Here is a 21,260-nt window from a genome sequence, read left to right on the forward strand (position 1 = left end):
GAAAATTCTGGTTGTCCCTTTATAGTTTTATCTTCAAGATAGCTGGGACAAATCTCCAGAACTCTCACTTGCAGGCATTAAATCCTCAGATATGGTAAAGTAATCTGCTAAACCTGAAGCTGCCTTGAACCAGAATCCTGTAATATAGCAGCCAAGAGCTTTTGGGTTATCATGAGGATGTGGCTACACTTCTTTTTGTATGCAGATGGGGAAAGAGTAGCATGAAGATCCTGAACCTGTTACAATTTATCAGCCTCACGTGTCGCAAAATACTCTTTTATCCTGCTGGGCCAGCCTTAATTTTGTTAACATCTGAGGTCAGATTCTCTCTAATGAATTCTCCAGGTACTTCTGCGTTGGAAGTTTGGTATTAACTTTCCAATGTTCTAACTTAAAAATATTTTTTGATACAGTATTGGCAAAGTATTTTAATGACATTTCCTGAGTGTTTCCAAAAGATATACAGGGGAAAAAATATTCTTGATTTCTGTGAATTAGAGATCACTCTCAGCAACGGGTCACTGTATTTTCTCATGGTACTACACTGAAATATACATGATTGGTAACTATATTGAAGCAAAACATATGCTAGAGACAAAGCAGTGTGTTAGAAAAATTTTTAAGGTTACGGATATCTGCATATAACTAAGATACCTGGATAGGTGAATGAAATATTTTTAGCAAGTTAACTGTTTGCTTAAGAATACAGATTGCTTCCCTTAAAACTATTCACACCTGTAGGTTGAATTGATCCAGTCCTTTTTTCTTTCTCCTAGGCTCATGGAACTGATAGAAAGTTGGTGTCTGTGTCCTCATCTTATCCAAGACTAAGGGTTTGGGTTGTTTAATCAGAATGCAAAGACGTCTGGGTTCATTTCTGTTCTCCGCTAACAGAGGCATGAACTCACCATTTCCATCACCATGACAGGGCTATGACCACCTTTATGATGGTTGTCAGGTGGTCCTGCCGAGTCTTATGCACTTTGCTTAATAATTAAGTTTTCCCTGGAGAAAGAACTGGAATCCACATGGTTTGCCTCCCACTCTAAGCATCAGGCTACAGAGCCAGTATCTCTCCTGCTCAGCAAATACACAAATGTTTTGCGAGTGGCACACCATCAGCAGAAGGGTTGAATAGACAGCGATGGAGTGGTTCCACATCCTAGGCTGAGCATTTTTATTTATGTTTGTTCTGAATTAAACAACAGACCTAGGGAACACATACTTAGTGTCTATGTGCGGACCAGAGCTGTAAAAGCCTATAGCTCTGCACTGAGTAATGAGGCATGGTGCTGAAATATCCAAGATAGTGCCAGCCTGACGTGATGATATCCATTCTGAACGATGCAGAGACACTTGCTTTTGGTCCCCTGGGCAAAATAAATGTTTCTGCTTCTTTGCCCAGTCTTACTATCCCAATTACTCGCTAACAGAGCGTAGGGGAGCTGAATGATGGGAGCAGCCCTACGCTGCTTCTGCAGATCTACCTGGCACACTCGTCTCCATGCTGCATCCACTCGTGCTTCTGCTGCAATCCACTGATTTCAAGCTTTTCCATTCCTAGGCTGTTAAAATTTACTTCCAGTTTAAACCTGGCATAAGAAGCATCACTCCATGAATGCTATTGTTTTGCTAGCCCAGACAAATAGAATCATAGAATGGTTTGGGTTGGAAGGGAGGAAGTAGACATTTTCATGTGCTATTTAGTATTTTTAAATGACACTATCTGGTTTATATTTTCACGTAATTACAGTATTGCATTTCAGGAGACGCCAGTCCATTATAAATAGATCTTGGTTATGTTGAGGTTTCCAAACATCCCATTGTATCTGTAAATACCACTTGGACGTGTGTGTGCATTCAAGGCCCTCTGAATTCTGTCTAAACTGAGCCTCAGCAGGCAGGAAGAGGAAACCCCTGTTTCTCTGCAGCATCTCACCCCACAGCTCCCCTTCAGTGGAGCCCAGACGGGAGCACCAGGCAGAGCAGCAGACGTGCTCCTCTCCTTTCTGCCTTACCCCTCGCAGGAGCCCCATCTGTTAGGCATGAGTAACACATGCAGCCACTTTCCCTGGAAAATATTGTCATCCTCCCACTCCCACTCTCCCCTTTTTATGTAACAAGCTAGTGGCTAAGGGATTTGGTTGAAACCAGGGAAATGTAAGTATATTTACAAAACTATATTTATGTTAGAAATTTGATTAAAACACCTGTAATTCCAGGTGTCTTCTGGCCCATTGCCTGAGGACTAAGCTAGAGCATTTATTCCCTCTTACTTGCTTATGTTCCCCTCCAAGACTTTTTCTTCTTAGCAAGTTATGCTGGAGGGGAGGCACAGAGGCTTCTGCTCTCCAGCATTGCCACGGGTGGGGTGGGACACCTAATCCTGCCCTGGCTGGGCCAGGGATGGAGCCAGCTGCCCCTGTCCAGAACGACCCCGCTGTTAGCTCTCTGTCTGCCCAGAGCGACCTTGGTGCTTCAGGGGTGGAAAGGGGAAGATGAGAAGAAAGAGGCCCAGCACTTTGGGGGTTTTTTACTGGCTTGCTCCAGACTGCTCACACACCATGTATCTTCCGGCATCACCCTTGGTAGCATCTTGGTCTCTCTACTTAGTATACAGCAAGCACAGGCATCTAATGTAGTCTGGGATAGCCTGCTGTGGCCAAGTACCTGCATTCTGGGTAATGCAATACCTAATGTAGACACTTTGCTGATTTTGCCACAATATGTATTCACAGACATGCTCACAACTTAAATTTTACAATTTTAATTCTGTCAGTTAAGCTCATGATTTACTTCTTAATCAAAAGGGGTTTGGGCATAACTCAACAGCCATCACTTCCTTTTTGCTTTTCTTTTTTCATTTTCTTGGATTTCAGATATGACCTTTATCCATTTCTCAGTAGGTTTTTTTGGTACAGTACTTCTCATTTCTTTCTTTAATTATGTTCATGGAATTTAGTGATTAATTATTTTTAAGTAAGTGTGCTTGTAGAAAAGAATTAGCATAAGAAAAATCATGGCTACTGATGTCTGTTCTCCTTAATTTATAAAATTATTTGTGCAAGATGTGGCTAATCATTTTTAGATTACATGCGTTGATATAGGTATGTTGTTTCTTACAGGCATGCTATACGTCTGTAATAGCAGCAGCTCTCTTTAGAAAAATAGAATGCTTTGTCTCCGTGGCTGTTGCAGTCCAAATAATAATTTACAAATCTGTTTCTAAGAACAAAACAACAACAAGTAGACACGGTCAAACTGAATAGGATATTAAAGTCATACTGTACTCGATTGACAGTATGTAAACTTCACTGTGCCTGCCGAAGATCAAAACCTCCTTGCTGCGTATAAGCAATATTTTGTGGTTCTAATCCAGCCTTTGCAGGCCAGAAGCACGGCCATTTTGCATCACATCCCCATCGCAAAACTGCCATCTCATCAGGGTCTTCCTAAAACATAGTGCTGATGTAGCCGCTGCTCTGTCCAGCTGGGTGTCCCGGTGACTCCTGGCTGCTGTGGATGCTTTCTGCCCAGGTTTGAAGGAGGGTTGTGTTTCTCCACTGTGTAGAGTACAGGATGGCTTTTTACCATGGCGTTGTATAAGTGACCCTAAATTCCACCACAGTTCGTCTTGTTATTAGTGAATTGATGTAGGTGCAGTGCAGTGTTGCTGTGTCTTTGCCTTTACTTTAGGTGACATTATTGTAATGAACCGTTAAAGATTTTTGCTTGAAATTCACTTGTAAGGTCCAACGGGTGTAAAGAATATTTGTCTGCCCCAATAATGGGATAAGCCATTTACTTGTGCTCTCATTGCACTGAATTTCCATTCGTTTCAGGGTACAGTAGGGATATTTGGAATTAATATATGGGGGTAAGTTTAAAGTGCAATATTGAAAGTTGGCTGGGAGATGTGTACTTCTTGTTTCTTAGAGCTGACTCCCTGTTGTATGGAATGAATAGTTGAATGCTCCTGTCATTTAAAATATGTTCCTTTTCTGATTACCAAGGAGGACATATCAAGTAGATTGTAAGGGTCACGTTAAAATTTGATAGCTTATTGCTGGGTTTGAGTGTTGCAGCTGGGCTGACAGCATTTCATGATGATTGTCACAGTAGATCTAATTATGTTTATGCCTCTCGTTATGATTGGCAAATATAATTTATTGGAGTTAACTGTTATAGCCTCACTGTTATGCCTCTCCAGTACATCAGAAGGGACCTTATGATAAATAGATGATATCCATGGAGGTGGGAAGATTGCTAAGCTGTTACTGTGCTGCTTTAAAGTTACCACACTGTCATTGTTCTCAGCTCCCTATTTTAACTACCAGTTGTGTTACTAGCCCCACATGGTATTTAGGGTTTTTTGTTTTCTTTGGTCAAAAGTCTGAGAAAATTTGTGTTGAGTGTTTTGTTGGGAAAGAATCTTTACAGGTATAAAATTTGGGGTTTTTTGAGAGATGTTGCTAAATAAAAATGAAAACCAAAGCTGCAGCAGTAGATAAAGCCTTTGTCATCTAAAAAGAGAAGCTACTATTATTTAAGTAATTGCAACAATCTTACGTGTTGTAAAAAGTTAGAATACAAGTAAGATTTCAAGCAAAATGCAGGATTTTCCAGAAGCTGAATTAGTACTCTAAGGAACAGGAGGTCAGGACCTTTTTGGCAATCTCTGTGGCATTTTTTCCATCCATTCTTGACTGGAGAAGTAGAGGCATAACATATTAGTTCATCAACCATGCAGTGTAGTTCCTTGAACTGTTCTACTATACCAAAGTTAAGAAAAATAAATACTGAAATACTTTTTAATTGATAAAAAAGATATCTCTCCATCTTCAGACTCAGGTGGAAACTATTGGTTCATAGAACCGTAGTTACCTGCAATTATTGCCCTGGGTATGTTTCACAATAGAAGATACCCTGAGGCACACTCTGCCCTGGCAAAGGGTTGTTTCAAAAAGTATAGCAGGAAATCCAGTTCACAGAGGTCTATTCTATACTGGCAGAAAAGTGCTTCCAGCAGTGTAGCAAATACTGCTTCCCCAGACAAAATTATGATACGCTGACAAAAAGACAGATTTTGCTGGTTATAAATTGTCTTTAACAAGGGTTTTTAGCAGTCTGGAATGGTCTTAAAATGTTACATTAACTGATATTGTTATACTGACTGAAGTGTTGAGCCTGGTTTGAAATTGCAGGAAAGCAATCCAAGCTCATCATCAGAACAGTATGACAAATTATCTCTGATGTGTTTATTCTAGTTGTTATTTGGACTGAAATTAGGGATAGACTATTGACTATCTTCTACTCAATCACTGAGACAATGGTATTCAGTCATTCCAACAATATCTCTATGCAACAAAGTTGCAGAATATGTTATCTTGAATGTGCCAAGAACCATCACAAGTTCTGTTTTCAAAAACGTGGTCCTAACTCAGACAGCAGCTGGGCCACAGTGCTTTTATCAACAAGTAGGCAAGCACGCACCGATGCTTTCTATACCAGCACACCGTGCTCATCTCACAGTGTTCTCTGCTGTAAAAGGCTGATGGGCATGTACTCAGTCAGAATTGGAGATAACTACAAACAGATGGAGGTGATCTCTAATAGATCAAGTACAATGTCAACCTCTTCCAATAGAGAGCATCAGATAGAGATTTTCTGATGGCCATTTAAGATGTTACTTCATTTATAAAATGATCGTAGTAGTCACCTTTTGATTTGGAACTGAAAGACTTTGAGCTCAGTGGAGACTAGCTGGGATGCTTTGCTCTCTCTTGGAAATTTTGTAAGCTTATCATGGTACTTGATTTATTCAGTTGCTATTCTAAGACAACAAAAGTCAATCTCTTCACACCTCTTGAATGAGACCATTTGCTATAGAAAGCTCTCTCTAGCCAGATCAGATAGGTTGTGTTTTCAAGCAAACATAATGCTTGTGCCACCATAATAGATGAAATGCTAATAGTGTAATTTTAAGAAACTGTCTAATAAATACATTTTTGATACCTCTTGTTGGCATTTAAGTTTCTGTTGGTTATCTTCTAATATGTACTTTGAATGAGCTAGATAGCTGATCTGGTTTTTGTTCATGGAGTGTGCACAATCTTTAAAGGGAAACTTATATGAACTACAGTCTTGTCTGTCTATAATACAGACTTGCACAAATCATGCCACTTCTCTAATTGCTCTGTGAAGTCAGCCTATAGCAAGATTTGAGCAGGAAAATGTGATTCCATTTCAAGGATGGTTTTGTTATTGTAAGTTTTAGTTTTGTTTCACTTGGGAATGAAGACAGTTTCTTCATCACCTGTGAAAGCGGACACAGTCCATCTGTCTTGGAGAGGTTTGCCCTGCAAGCTGCTGCCAATCAGACAGGGTGCTGAGGAGCTGGGAGCGTGAAGACAAGATTTTTTTTTTTTCTGGGAAAATCACCTTTCCAGAACTCCTGGGGTTGTGAGGAGGATACCATAGCGTTATTTGGATTACTGAATATTATTTTTTAAAGTGTTTTACATATAGTAAGCAAATTTTTAATATGGGACCATACAGAGGCCAGTATATGAAGGCAACTTTGTTTTCCAGAGCTTTGATAAGTTGAAGTAAATGGAAAATCAGGAGCTACTTCTAATGCAGACACCTCAGTGCGTCTTAATGCCTATCCCAAGCACTCCAGTTTGATCAGATTGATTACTATGTAAGATTAAAGTCTGAGCTGAAATGATTTACATGTAGGGAGTTAATGGCATAGTAAGATTACCATGTGATGCAACAAGCATTCTTACCTCTTTTTTTCTTACATACGTGGACTGAGGTCTTGTTAGAAAGTCTCTCTCTGGGCTGGGGTTGCAGGAAGCGGTGGAGGTGAGAGAAGCAGGCAGTGCTGCCTGTAAGGGCAACAAACCGGGGGCAAAATGCTCTCGTTAACGTTGCATTCGTTTCCCTAGCCTGCCAGGGATGTGCACAGCTAACAACTCCTGCCAACCTGAAGAGGAGCAACACACCAGTCTACCATATTTTTACATTTCTTAAAACTAAGTGCCTTTTAATGTTTTCATAACTCTAATTTTCTACTTATCTGCAGCTGAAGTTCAGAGTGAAATCGAACGGATTTTTGAATTAGCAAGGACGCTGCAGTTGGTAGTGCTTGATGCTGATACCATTAACCACCCAGCTCAACTAAGCAAAACCTCTCTGGCTCCAATTATAGTATACGTAAAGATTTCTTCTCCTAAGGTAAATATTTTACTGATATTTGTGCTTGTTCAGTCTTGTCTTTTCCTTTTCTTTTCTTTTCTTTCCTTTTCTTTTCTTTTCTTTCCTTTTCTTTTCTTTTCTTTTCTTTTCTTTTCTTTTCTTTTCTTTTCTTTTCTTTTCTTTTCTTTTCTTTTCTTTTCTTTTCTTTTCTTTTCTTTTCTTTTCTTTTCTTTTCTTTGGTCTTAAATGCAGATAATCACATGTCCTCATTTAAGCTCAGAGCTATATATTGTTATTCCTTCCATCTGGAAATATTATTAAACAAAAAACTATCTTAATTCTGGTGTTACCAAAACCCATTTTGGAAAAGATGCTGTAGCTCTACTGTTTGGTTTTTTTCTTTAAAAAAAAAATAAAATAAAAAAAAAAAGGGATTGCACTTTTAGTACCAATCATGTCAGTAATGCTAACAGTTTGTTAAATCAAAATAATATAGAAATGAAAGAAAGATTTTGAAATAATGAATATCAGACTGATTGGTAAACTTTCACATCTCCTGGTAATGTACTCTTTCATTACTCTGTGAAAAAACCTGCACACACTTTCTGAAGAGGCATTTGAAAGAGAAGAACGAATTATGGGAAGACAATTCAGGGGAGCAATTAAAGAATTTGAACTTCAAAACAAACAAAACCAGAAGCAGCAGAGGAAAATAGGAAGGGAACTTTTTAGTGCTCATAACAGGAAAGGAGATGTTGGGAAGTAAATGAAAATTAACTTGTTCTGGATGTAATCAGCATGGGAAATGCTCCTGAAGCCAGCAAATGAAGAATTTTTTCTGCTCAAGTGGACAGTTAAAAGTGTAAACGTTTTAAGTGGTTATATATGTACATTAAGTCCAAATCTGCTCACTTCTATTAATCTCTTATTTTTCATAGGTTTTACAGAGGTTAATAAAATCTCGAGGGAAATCTCAAGCCAAACACCTTAATGTTCAGATGGTGGCAGCTGATAAACTGGCACAGTGTCCTCCCGTGAGTTACTGTTAATTGATGTCTCGTCTTTGAAAGATGCCTTTGTTTTCAAGCACGAGGTTAATTATGCAATTTCTGGGAATGTTTGCCCTCTTCTGGCCATAATTCACTATTGATTTTTTTGCAGAACACCTCCTGAGGTCTCTGGTCTCTGCACAAGGGTGCAGGGAAAAACAATCCTAGTCACAAGCAGTTATTAGGATGTGTGCTGAATACATTCACCACTCAAACAAGCTCAGCATTTGTTTTACTTGATAATTCTTTTGAGGTTATTGATCCAAAAATGAGCCTTCTTAGTGACTGTGCTTTATCTCTGGCAGTGCAGGGTAAGGCCAGTGGTTTGGGTAGATCCCCTTGGGTGTATGTCGCTGGCGTTGTTGGTCACAGTTTTGGCAAAGAGCTGTGGGGTACTGCATAGCTGAGAGCTCTTGCAGTTCTTCTGTCAATGTGCACTGAGACAAATTCTTTCAACTTCCACCTATAAAGTGGAGATGATGAGACCCCAGCTGTGTTTTAAACGTGGCAAGCATTGTTACTTCCATATTCAACTGTCAAGAGTATGGGTAAGAGACCAGAAGATGAAGGTTCAGGTCAGATATGGAAAATTGCTATAGTTTTGGAGCTGAGTGAGGGGAATGTTTTCATCATGTAAGCTCAAGCATCTCAGTTAAGAGACTGGTATCCTCAGGTCCCCAAGAAGTCAGTGAAGAATACTAGAGACCTGCGTAGTCTCTCAAAGCTGCCTGTGGGAGGACTTCTGTCTCCCTGACCAGGGAGGGAACGGAGGAAACTCGCCTCCTATCTTTAGATGCCTAAAATTAGACTGTGTGACTAATCTCTTACCTAATTTTTGTATGACACTTGGAAACTGTATGATCTATATTACTTGTGTTTCTTACTGTTATTAATTAGTCTTAGTTTGTCTTAGTTTTCTCTTAGTTATACCAGATATGGGAAGTGAATCCCTTTTCTTGCTATTCCATTTTGTTAGAATAGCTAAAAATTTCAATATTTAACCTTTCTTTCTGGATATTTGAGTTTTAAGATTTGTTCAAGCTGCCTCTTCCTATCTTCATTGACTGTCTATTACTAAATGGAAGTCATGAGGACTTGCTTTAGCAAGTGTAACATTAGTGCTAGTAATGATTGCTGTCTTTTGTATCAATTGCATTAAAAAAACCCCAAACAACAAAAAGCCAAAAAACAACCCAAAAGGGTGCCATATATTAACACAAGTATTAGAAATGTGGTTCATTTTTGACGAATGGAAAGTGTGGTCATCCATGTCTCTAGCTGATCTCCCTTTAGCTGGTGGTGATTCTCACTAAAACCTTTCCTTTATCAGGAAATGTTCGATGTAATTCTTGATGAGAACCAGCTTGAAGATGCTTGCGAACACCTTGCTGACTATCTGGAAGCCTACTGGAAGGCCACACATCCACCTAGCAGCAATCCTCCTAACCAGCTTCTCACTCGCACACTTGCAACAGCCACTCTTCCTATTAGCCCAGGTCCAAATATTAATTTACAGGTACAGTTTTTATGCCATTTCTTCTTGTTTTTTCTATCAACTTCTTCCTCTTCCAAAGCGCAGTGGTAGTCTGATACTAGAATATGCTGAATATGTCTTACTGTTGTTGACAGAGTAAGAGCTTTTTCAGTAGACATTCACCCGTTTTCAGTATAAAAGGCAAATACAGGCACATTATTGTTATTGCTATTGTATTCACAGTAGCATGTGTTTGTATATTGACTAGGGGGCTGGTTTTGATTCCAAGGACTAAGCCAGCCTGACTGAAAACATATGGTGATGTGAAGTGCAATACTTAAGATTTCATTGTGCCCAGGACACCACTGTGCCAGTAGTATGTGTACCAGCCACAAGCATTTTTATAGCTGGCCATGTGTAATCCAATCAGAGGAATAAAACTGGGCTAATACTATGCACGTTACAGCCTCTGGTAGCTCTCTGACTGATGGGCACGCTATCGCTGATAGGCAAATCCCAGCCCCAGAGGCCCTGCATGACAAATTGGGTTACGTACGGAGCAGATCCGCAAATGTTGGAGGGAATCTGTTCCTATCTTCCCACAGGCTTTAGAGTTGTAGAGGTTGAAAATGACTGACTGTATTACTGAAGTCTCAAGGTCAAAGTGGCCCCTCCAGTGTTTCCTTTGTTCTTTTATTCATTGGCCATTGCTGCGAAAAGTGCCTACTTCCTTCAAGCCAAACTCTTACATAAAACCCGAGTTCCACTGCACATTGTACAGAAAGACCTTGAGAAGCAGCATGTTCTGAACAGAGAGGTACTGCCTAGCGAGCTGGGAAAAACAGGCTTCATTCCCACCTCCGCACTGACCTGCCTGGTGACTTTGGGCGTACTTTGTCCTCTCTTTTCTCCTTCAACTTTTGCTTTGTATAATTGTATTCAGGTTTTCAGCATAAAGAGATCCTCTCCTTTGTATATATGTTGCATGGCATGAAGTGAGGTCTTTAAAGATGCTACGTCATTATAGTGAATGACGTCTTGAGGCCAAGAAGATCTCACTGGGGGGTTAAAATACAGCTGTCACAGCTCACATAATGGCATGCTACATCTAAATTTCCCCCTAAGTTCCATATATACCCATAAGTTACATACCTAAAAGTGAGTTAAAATTCATAACTTTGGCTAAGAAAAAGGCCTCCTTTTAGAAAATCACAGGAAAAAAAAATGTGCACCCAAATTAAAATGCTGAAAAATTGCTTTTTGTTTTTATGGTCTTGCAAAACAAATTTTTGTGTCAAAGAATTTATTTCCCATTAGAAGACCACAGACTTGACAGGTTTGTTCTTTAACAAGAAAAATTGCTTCAGCCACCTTGCAGGGTATCTCCTTCTCTTGCTTTCAAAAGCGGTTGCAGGAAAAGAGACTGTAAGCTGTAGCTCATTTCTGCCTTCTTTTCTGTCCTCAGAGCTGAAACACCCTGAAAAAATTGTGAGCTGGAAGAATTTCTGAGTATGAAATTCAGTACTGTTGTGTGCAGACTTGCTAGATAAGCTTTTTTTGCTTTGTAGACATGTTTATTATTTTGCTTGAGGGTTTTTTATGCCTTTTGGGTGTGGATTTATAGTTCACTTACTTACTCATTTTATTAACCACATTCTCTGGAGGGACTATACAGAGTTTTAATAACACTTTTCTGAATGTTGTGCTATTTCCTTACAAATTAACAGATTTTTATCTTAAGGACTAAAGATGAGAATGTATTTGCTGTTTCACAGTTTGTTTGTAGGTCTACTAATCCAAAAGTGCGAAGCAATGGGGGTCCCTTACGGAACATAGAACTTTTACATTCCTTTCATCTTCCTATGATACATTTTCAGTTGACATCTCAAACCCGAGCCTGTCACGGTCTTGGAATAGAGTGGGTTTATTTTCTAATCACAGTGGCTGAACCCATTCTCTCAATAGTGTTAGACCCTCTATTTGGAGAATTTAAAGTCTATGTCTGTGCCGTTTTTGTGGACTGCTCTGCAGAGAAAAACCGTGCCACCAGCCATTTGGCCTGGAGGGGCCAGATCCGCGCTGCAAAGCATTTGAGTCATTCTCCCCCGGGGCCAATGCAGCACCCCTTCGCCATGAGACGTAATTGGGTTTTGTGGTTTTTCAGTCCCGGGTGTACATTATAATGAGAGATTTGTGTTGCCAGCTGCCAGAATGGTATTTTTATAGCATGATGCTGACTGTGTGCATTGCATGGCACGAGGTGCTTGAAGGTGCGAGGGCTCCTGGGACTGTTTGATATGAAGTCGGTGAAGACCGTACACCTCCTGTCTATCTGATGGAGAGCTTTGGAGCAAACTGTCCTGACAACTGTTCTCAGGTTTCCTTTCGTAGGAAAATAGTTGGCTAATTCCAAAAAAGAAGACTGGAGCGACCTCACACACACATGGTGCAGGCAATTAGGAAGTACTGGATGGAAATAGGGAGAAAGCCAAATTGACTCGGTGGACACAGACTTCTCTCTCCTCTTTCAACACTGCCTAAACTTCTTTCCAAGAACCTCTACTTCTTTGAAATTACAATCTGAATAATGACATGGGCTTATCTCAAACTTTCCCCATTTTAGGCAAAAAGCCTTGTGAAATTTGGCCATAAAGTTCCTGTACTGTGGAATCTACTCCAAATCAGAGCCCTAATTTGGTTATGAACCACAAAGCAAGACCCTAATCCAGATTCAAACATTACCTGCTCAGTGTTCTTGTAATATTTAGGAAAAGTTACTGACGATGAATTTACCCATAAATCCCAATAGTCTGAAAATTCTGAAATTGTAGGCATTGGTTCTAAATTTATTCATTGCGTCCTCCACACGTACTCATCATAGCAGAGAAGATGCATCTGAGTTTGTAAAAGTAGCATTCTGTTCAAAGCAGGTTCAAATTCTGCATTTGTTCTCAAATCACAGCAATGTCAGATTTTATTAGTCATGATTATATATATGGGTACATACAAATAAGGCATTTGACCATATGAGAAGTAAAGGGTTTCGGGTGTGTACTCAATTTATGTGCCTTAAAAATAGTCATGGTTGTGAACTGATAAAAATGTGTTTACACATCCAAAGCAGGCATTGCTTTAGACTCTTTAGCTTTTCATTTCATTTCATTTATAATTCACCTCTGTTGAGTCATTTCTGTTCACCTTGAACACATCTATTCATGTTTACAATGACTATATTCCTTTTCTGGCAAATCAGAATCATCTGGAAAATCATAAAAACAAGAACAAAAAAGAAATTTGATGCTGTTTCTGTTACCTTGTTCTTATCTGTACTATTTGCTTCAAATTAGAAACACGTGGAGCAACCCAGCTAGTCACTGGGAAGTTTACAGAACAAAATGTTGTCTTGGAAAATGAAGACTTGTCAAATTTATCAAATTGCTGATTCAAAATATGTTGCTTTTTATAAGTTTCTGATAAAATACAGATTTGTTCCTGTCCAATTTACTGTAATTTTACTTTTTGGGTTGCTAGGAAACCCACCTGCCAGGATCTGTGGCTGAAGGACAAAATTTCCTCCTTCCTCTAGCTCTTTTCCACAAAATAGAAAGACAGAAAGAAGATATGTCCGTGAGCTGCCCTGGAGGCAATCCTTACTTTTAGACAACTCTGAACATAGGAGGCCAAACTTGAGACTACCTGTGGTAAATTCAGAACAGTCTCACAAACAAATGCCTGTGTAACTGTTAAAACTTACTTTAATTTTGTGCCAGTAGACATGATTTTGTCTTGACGTTCTTCACCTCATGTGAGAAGGATAATTCAATTTTGTCATAAACTATTTCTTAAAATTTTGCAATTAAGCTTGAAAAGTCTTTGGCTGTGGTTTGGGAATAAAAGCAGGTTAATGTAATGAAACCGTCAAATGAGTAAAATAATGCCACTTGTTCATTTTGCAGTGATTTCAAAGCATTATGCTGGTGAAAAGTAGGTTTGTTATTAGCTGGTAATTTTTATTTCAGTCTTTTAATAGTAGTGGTGTGTTAGGAAATTCTGTAGGTGATAATATCGCTCTCCTCCTGCTTTTCTTGGCAATGGTCTGTATTCTTGAGCTCTTAAAATTATGAGGTCAAAGTTTAATTTTTCATTACCATGAAGAAATGGAATTATTGCTGAGAAAAACAGGTCAGTGATACTATTAGTATCATAATACAAACTTCATTCATACTAGATCAATTGCAATTTTTTTCTTCAAAAAAAAGCTACTCTAGAAGAGCCAAGTTTTTATACTTTGGTTCTCTGCTGGAATCCACCTCCTCAGCCCTCTAAAATCACCTTCCCAGAGTGGCTGTTTCCAAGCAGGCATCTGTAAACTCTCAACTGATACCTGCCCTCCCTGGCATGACGACACGTCCTATTTAATTTTTCTGCAGTTTGTCCTGCTTCTGCGTGCTCTCTTTTTATCCAGAGTGTGGTAGGCAATTGTTGCTAACTGGCATAATCAGAAACATCACAGGAGATGAGGAAGTGTCACAGAATAACCCAAGTGCCACCCTCCATTCTGATGAGAGTGAAAGGAATTGTTTGTATTATAATACTGAATTTTCAGTAAAAGTTGAATTCTAATGGTTTTTTTTCTAGTTTAGATTCAAAAAGTGGATCGTTGTGTACTTAAATTTTATTGGCTTCATGGTACTTTCTAGTTGAATTTGATATCGGGGAAAGTTTTTAAATGTGTACTTCATGTACGTGAACTTACTGCTGGTTGTGATAGCAGGGATCTCAAGGAGACCAGAGGAATGACCATTCAGTCCCTGAACGCAGCAGTTCACAAATTGAAGAGGAAGCACGGGTAGAACCCATCAAGAAATCCCAGCATCGCTCTTCCTCAAGCCAACACCACAACCATCGCAGTGGTGTTAGAGGCCTTTCTAGGCAAGAGACTTTTGACTCAGAAACACAAGACAGCAGAGATTCGGCTTACGTAGAGCCAAAGGAGGACTACTCACATGAGCATGGTGACCACTATGATTCTCACAGGGATCACAATCATAGAGACGAGTCCCACGGGAGCAGTGATCACCGACACAGAGAATCAAGGCATCGCTCAAAGGAGAGGGACCGCGAGCAGGACCACAATGAATGCAACAAACAGCGTAGTCGTCATAAATCAAGGGACCAATATTGTGACAAGGATAGGGAAGTGATATCGAAAAAACGTAACGACGCAGGAGAATGGAGCAGGGATGTTTACATCCGGCAGTAACTTTTGCCTCCGGCAGTCTTGTGTTTCTTTGAAGTCTTGTAACAATGCCCCTTGAAAATATCTTCGGGTTCTTCATTGCAGAACATATGGTATCCTTCTGTATGCTGATTTGTATTGCTGTTGCTTGCATAGCAATAGCATGAAATAGAATATTCATATACTTATTTTTTTGGTTAGTGCTATATGAATTAGCGTACTACAACTGCAGAGTTCCTGATGTTGTACTACGCCATTTTTCAAGCTGTTTTTTGGTAGCTGCCACTTGAACAATATCTGTTGCCATCAAGGTGTTGTTAGTGTTTTTTAAAAAAAAGGTACATTTGATGTTTAATAACTTCCCGTGTATTCAGCAAGCCAGAATCAGCACATAAAAAAATCTAAAACTTTTTGTCTGCTCTGATTTTTAATTTGTATGCACTTGATTTGCATTTTGATTTAAGAGCCACTATCTGTTGCTTGTACCTCTGGTGGACTCCATTTGAAGACAGAATTCAGTCTTGCCTTACACACAGGGGATCATAAAGTCAAAATCTATTTTCTATGTACTGGTACTGTGTACTGTATATACAGTTTATAAATGTTATTTCTGCAGACACCTTCTTACTATATAAGTTTGATCACACTGTTTTAGAGTCCTAATGCCAAGTCAGCAGATTTGCTTTTGAATTACTGGCAACTGGAACTAGCCTCATTTAGGAAATCTGTAACAGTGTTCAATCTAAATACTTCTTCTTCTGTAGCAGAAAGCTTATACTTACTGTAAATACGAATGAGTGCTTGAGATAAAGGGTCTAACTCTTCTACCTTATGCTGTCCTTGCAAACCCAATTTTGCATCTTAAATTTATGGTAAAGAGAACGAGCTTACCACTATAAATTATTCTTCTCTGTACAGGTCACGAAATTGCAATGGACGCAGCTTAATTTTTGTTCTGTTGTCAGAATAATAGAGCACACGCGACAGAGGTGTGTATGTGAGCGGGTGGGTGGCGGATGGGCGTACGTGTGCATGTGCACGTTAGGCAGCAAGTGTGAGAATCTACTGAAGAAAACAAAGGTTACTCAAAAGCCCAACAAGTCTGTTCCTTCGTTCTGTCTATTAATTTAAAAATCCAAATTGCAGTCAGGGAATATGAGGGAGTTTACTGGCCCAGGTAATTGAGAAAGCATAAATCTGCTGGCTCTTTGTTGAGACTTCAGGAGAGTAAAAACAGGCAAATGTTACTGTGAGTGTTTCACTGGAAATGTAAAATCTTTGTGTTTTAGAGTATTTGTTTTAGTAAGAAAAGTTTACACAGCTTGTGGAGAGTTATTTTGTTGGAAAATAAATTTTTGTAGCTTCTCCACTTTTTCTACACTTGCCAATTCCTCTGCATTCCCACTCTGCAGCCAGCTCACTGCTTTCCTTTCACCTGAACTGTTGTGCTCCTGGTGAGGGCTTAGAAAAATGACTGTGACAAAATACTCTGTTAGGAGCTTGCTAGAGAAAATGCATTGAAACCGAAGGGAGTGAACACAGTTTGTTTTGCATTGAACACCTGTTGCACTGGTAAATGGGGAGAAATTCACTATTATTTTTGACTACAGGTTCCATACCCTTGCCTAGTGTAAAAGCTGTTCTGCATCACACAGAGTCTTTGTAGTATTGTACGCATGAAATACTTTTTGTATTTCACTGTAAATAGCACATTATATAAAGGCTGTAGTGGGATAATAATTAATTTAGCTGGAAAATATTTTTATTTATTAATTCTAGAAATATCAGCATTGCCTGATTTTGAATATCATTTTAGTGAAATGGATAAGGTATAAGGCAGGTGCATGTTTTCTCCAATCTCCTATTCCAGCGTCCAAGCAAGTCACTTTAACTCCCTAAAACATCCTCTGTCCTCCCCCGCTCTCTCTTCTGCCCCTCTCCCTGATGCTTTATATGCATTTTTACAACAATGATGTGAGAGTGTGGAATTCTGCTGTCAGATACCTGGCCCTTCCTCCCAGTGCTGCTGACTGTTGTGGTTATTCAAGGGTAGTATTTGGCTCAAAGCATGAACTGTGAGGAACACAACGAAAAGGGTATTTTTCTAGAAATAAAATTCTCAGCATTTTTCTAAACATCACTAAATGACTTTGTAGACAGAGGAAGCATAGGTAAGTAAATCTGTTATATTACTGAATGGATATATAAGAGTATATAAACAGTGGCTTTTGATATGAGAGGATTTTCAGGGTATCAGTGGAAAATGACATTGAAAGACTGTGTTGTTTGAATCATATCAGATCACATGTAAATGGGAAGAGAAGTTGTATTGTCTTGCTCTCTATAGCCTGGCTTTTGCTATTTTACCAGCTTCAGTAAATGCTGCTGCTCCTACAACTGTTACATGGCAGCTGTGTCCTCCAAGAAGTCATCTATGGATTCTACTGCAATACCTTAAATCTTTTTGTTGGTTTTTTGTTTTTTGTTAACTTCTGCTCCATAGAGTGTTTATTTTCCACCTTTCGTAAAGTATTTTTTAAGGAATGTTTGGCAGAATTTCAAAGCACTGTGTATGAAAACTGTGGAGTAGGTAGCCATGTATAGACAAATAAATGAGAAAATAAAGAGCAAAACCCTAGTATTTAACTAGGGCCTATATATTGATTTATGGACTATAAATATCACAAAAACAGGCACGTCCCAATCCGACTAATGAGAGAATGGTGTTTTGTATAGTGCTGCTAATTATGTACAGACAACATACTAACACATGCATTTCTTAGGCAGACTCACTCAGTAGGTTTTTATTAGCCTTGCTAAGATACTTTCCTTCAGTTACTGTTCTAAGAGTGACAAGTCATTTGTAATGTGAGCTTGTACTACACATATTGCACAATGCCACCTGCCTGCTGAGCACTACTTTGAAAAGCACTTTAACAGAATTATTTCAATAAGAAGCTTTAAAAATACTCCAACTGGAGGACATATCAAAGGTTATTGTGATGAAATGTCTTTGCAAAGTTTTGCTAATAGAAAGCTTAATATTATTGCTTGCATTAGGGTACTAATTGAGTTCATATTTCTGTACCTGGTTTCAGGAGCTTTGAATCTGAGGAATGGTAGAGGTCCCAGTGAGCTCCAGAGTCTTCTTACATATGTGTGGTACAAAACAACTTTCTATTCAAATGAGCTAAAAAGATGATGAAACCAGTGAGACAGAAGGAAAGGGAGGAAGAGAAAATAATTGATACATAGGTCTTGTCAGCTCTTGCTCTATATTTTTCTAAAGAATTTCAGTATATGGAAGGAATGGGATGCATTTTAACATTTACATGTACATATATATGTTAGATGTTAACCTTATTTTTGTATGTCTTTTCAAAAGAATACACATCAGTGCTGTTCAGCAGCCTGAGTCTATCCTTTATCAATTGTTTAGTGTCATACAAACATCTTGGAAGAAAGAATTCTCGAGGAGGGACTGGAAGGAGGTGAGAGTAACAGTCTCCAGACCTGCTCAGGGACAACACAGTGGGTATGAATAAGCAAAGATGTTTGTGCACAAAGGCAGCATCAGTAGGAGTTAAGAGCTGAAAGAAATTATTTTTAAATCAATCCATAAATTACTACCTACAAATTAAAAATTTCATCTAGAATACCCATGAATTCATATTCTGTGTCTGGCATCAGGAGTTCAGAATTTGAGAAGAGTTCCACAATTTTTGCTTCTCAAGGTGTAAAATTAAATAGGTAGTTTCTCCTAAGGATTTGGCCCTAACTAATGAAGACCGGTTGTAAAGCCACAATGAGTTTGAGTGGAGTACCTGTTTCCACAGAATTCTGTAAACTCTTAACTTATAGCCCTTATTATAAATGGAAGATAAGGAAATTAAATTCTACTCACCAAACCCTGAAAAAAGGTAGAGACCTATTTTCACTTCTCCCTGCGTATCTAGTTACTCATCCTATACATGCAGTTCCTGCCCAGGCCTCACACCCTGCCCCTAATACTCACTGTCTTTTATGAATTTGTTAGTAATTATCATTTTTAAGCTCTATTGGTTTGTAAAGTCATAGTCACGATCTGTGACACCTGCAGAGTTTTAATGTGGTCCGTTATCCCCTGAGCTGGAAGGCACTGAGGGGACTGATTGATTGCTTTTAAGTCAGTGTCTGTCCAAAGTAAAAAGATCGGTATCAACCACCTCCTGCGTTAGTTACTAAAGCCTCTTCAAGATTTATTTTGGCTTGTGGTTACATTTGACCTCTGATTGCTTTAACACATCAGGCTGAAAGCTATTTCCCAAATGCTTTTGACTTTAATTCTATTCCATCCATGAAAATAAAGTACATCATTGCAAAAAAACTTTATTACATAGTCTAAAGGAAGAACAGAGAAACTATTTTTCAGAGTGTAATATAACATTTCTGGTGTACATTTACTTATATTTATTACTTTATTGCAGATCTTTCACCAAAATTTTAGTTCTTCTATCATCTGTAAAATATGTGGATGCCATTTTTATTGTGAATGTTTTTTAATCAAATATTATTTGATCGAATATATTGCTTGGCAATTTGTCTGTAATTTATTTCCCCACTTTTATATAACAAACTGTTACATATAAGCTTACAGTAGTTTTATAGACAGTTTCTTTTTATAACTTGCCACCCTAGAGATGTGTTCCTACGCAGCCCAAAAAAGATTTATCTCAGATATAATAGAGATTAAGCTGGTTCTTCTAACTCATTCATGTTCTCTTTTCTTACTTTATTCTTACCACTTTTATCTATCATGCTTACCTACTCTGCAATGACTTCTAGCAGTACAAAATTGGATTTGCTTATAAATTTTTAGTCGTGAACAATTAAGCATAAAAAGAAAATATTTTAAACTGTCCACTCCAAAGTAATTTCTTGTTGATCACCACCACCAGACTATTTCCTATTAAAACATTCCCGTTTCCTTAAAAAGCATATGAAATCCTATGATCTAAAAATTGGTGGACTCCATGACACTGAAACAGGAAAAAGCTGTATAATAATTTCATACTATAATAGGCTGCCTATTTTAATACCTTTATATTGACCAAGATAAATATTTAGATTTGGCACTATTACTAATCACTATTTCTGCAAATAGAGAAAACTACTTTTCAGACTTTCTTAAAGACAGGATCTGATTGCATGCCTGATCTATCTATTTTGTAGGGTTAATCTTTCATTACAATGACAATAACTTTTTTTAATTTAATATATAAATACCTCGTATAGTATAAATAAATATATATATATATTCAATTGTGCTTCAGCACCAAACACTGAAGCACAATGATTCAGTGTGTAAAGCATTCTTATCAGGAAAGTAATCCTATTATGTATTAAAAATACATATACACCATACATCAAAATTGTGACAATGAGAAACTATTCCTGCACTTCTAGTTAAAGTCACAGTAAGATTGGAAAAGACAAAAAGAAGGGCATCCATCCAACTTTAGTAATCTAACTTAGCCAAGCCTGTAGTCAAAGGAAGGATGCTGGCTCCTTCAAGGGATGATTTGAAGCATCTTAATTGAGTTTCTGTTCTGAACTGCCTCATGGAGAAGTCTCCTCTCTCACCCCCCACTCTCCCAAATTACGACAGAGAGAAGGGCCTAAGGGAAGCAGCTGGGGCTTATCCCTTTAATGTGGTAAGTGCTCTTTTAAGTTTAGCAGTTGACTTTTGCAGAAACAACTCTAGTAGTTAAAGTTCGAAATCAGTAATTTTTTTCAGGTGAAGTCTGGTCTGCAATTACACTGGAATCAAATAGAAGTCAGTTACTCTTTCTCCCCCCCCGAAACTTGTAATATAAAATCAAGTGAGATCACCTTCTTGAAAAGCCTATTTATCATTCAAAACTAAAGAAATCTGGGAAAGTCTCAACAAATCTTCCACTAAAACTTCAGCAATCTTAATTCTTTCAAATTCAGCATTGCACAAATCCTGCTACTAAAACTGGAGGCAAAGTTCCTTACTCTACACGCATACACAAATTTCACTATATAGTCTATGTGTGCTGATTAATGTTTACAGAATTTATATATTCTGCAAAAAAGAAAATGCTTTCTTACTAGCACTGAGTCAAAGATTTCCACATGTACTTACAATAAAAGACTAATCCCTTTTGTTATCAGGTAATTATTTTAGCCATATTTAGACTAAAAAGACTGTCATTTATAGTATGAGCTTTCATGAGTCTAAATAGGATCTTTCACCTACTACTGATGAAACAAAATTACTTTAAATCTTCTT

At 38.3% G+C, this 21,260-nt stretch overlaps 1 protein-coding gene across 9 annotated transcripts in view; it reads left to right on the top strand.

The window, feature by feature from the left end:
* Positions 1-16,334, top strand: part of CACNB2 (calcium voltage-gated channel auxiliary subunit beta 2) — a 255,737-nt gene extending 239,403 nt beyond the window's left edge. For 5 of the 9 annotated variants that reach the window (XM_075746314.1, XM_075746317.1, XM_075746320.1 and 2 more), the window contains 4 exons: positions 7,091-7,242; positions 8,142-8,237; positions 9,583-9,768; positions 14,498-16,334. In XM_075746314.1, the coding sequence (XP_075602429.1) occupies positions 7,091-7,242; positions 8,142-8,237; positions 9,583-9,768; positions 14,498-14,989 (926 nt within the window). In that variant the 3' untranslated portion in view covers positions 14,990-16,334. The remainder of the gene's footprint in view (positions 1-7,090; positions 7,243-8,141; positions 8,238-9,582; positions 9,769-14,497) is intronic. The other 4 variants (XM_075746316.1, XM_075746318.1, XM_010312359.2 and 1 more) reach the window with 1 other exon arrangement.
* Positions 16,335-21,260: the final 4,926 nt, after the last annotated feature.

This window comes from Balearica regulorum, chromosome 2, assembly GCF_011004875.1.
Source record: "Balearica regulorum gibbericeps isolate bBalReg1 chromosome 2, bBalReg1.pri, whole genome shotgun sequence".
Lineage (NCBI taxonomy): Eukaryota > Metazoa > Chordata > Aves > Gruiformes > Gruidae > Balearica > Balearica regulorum.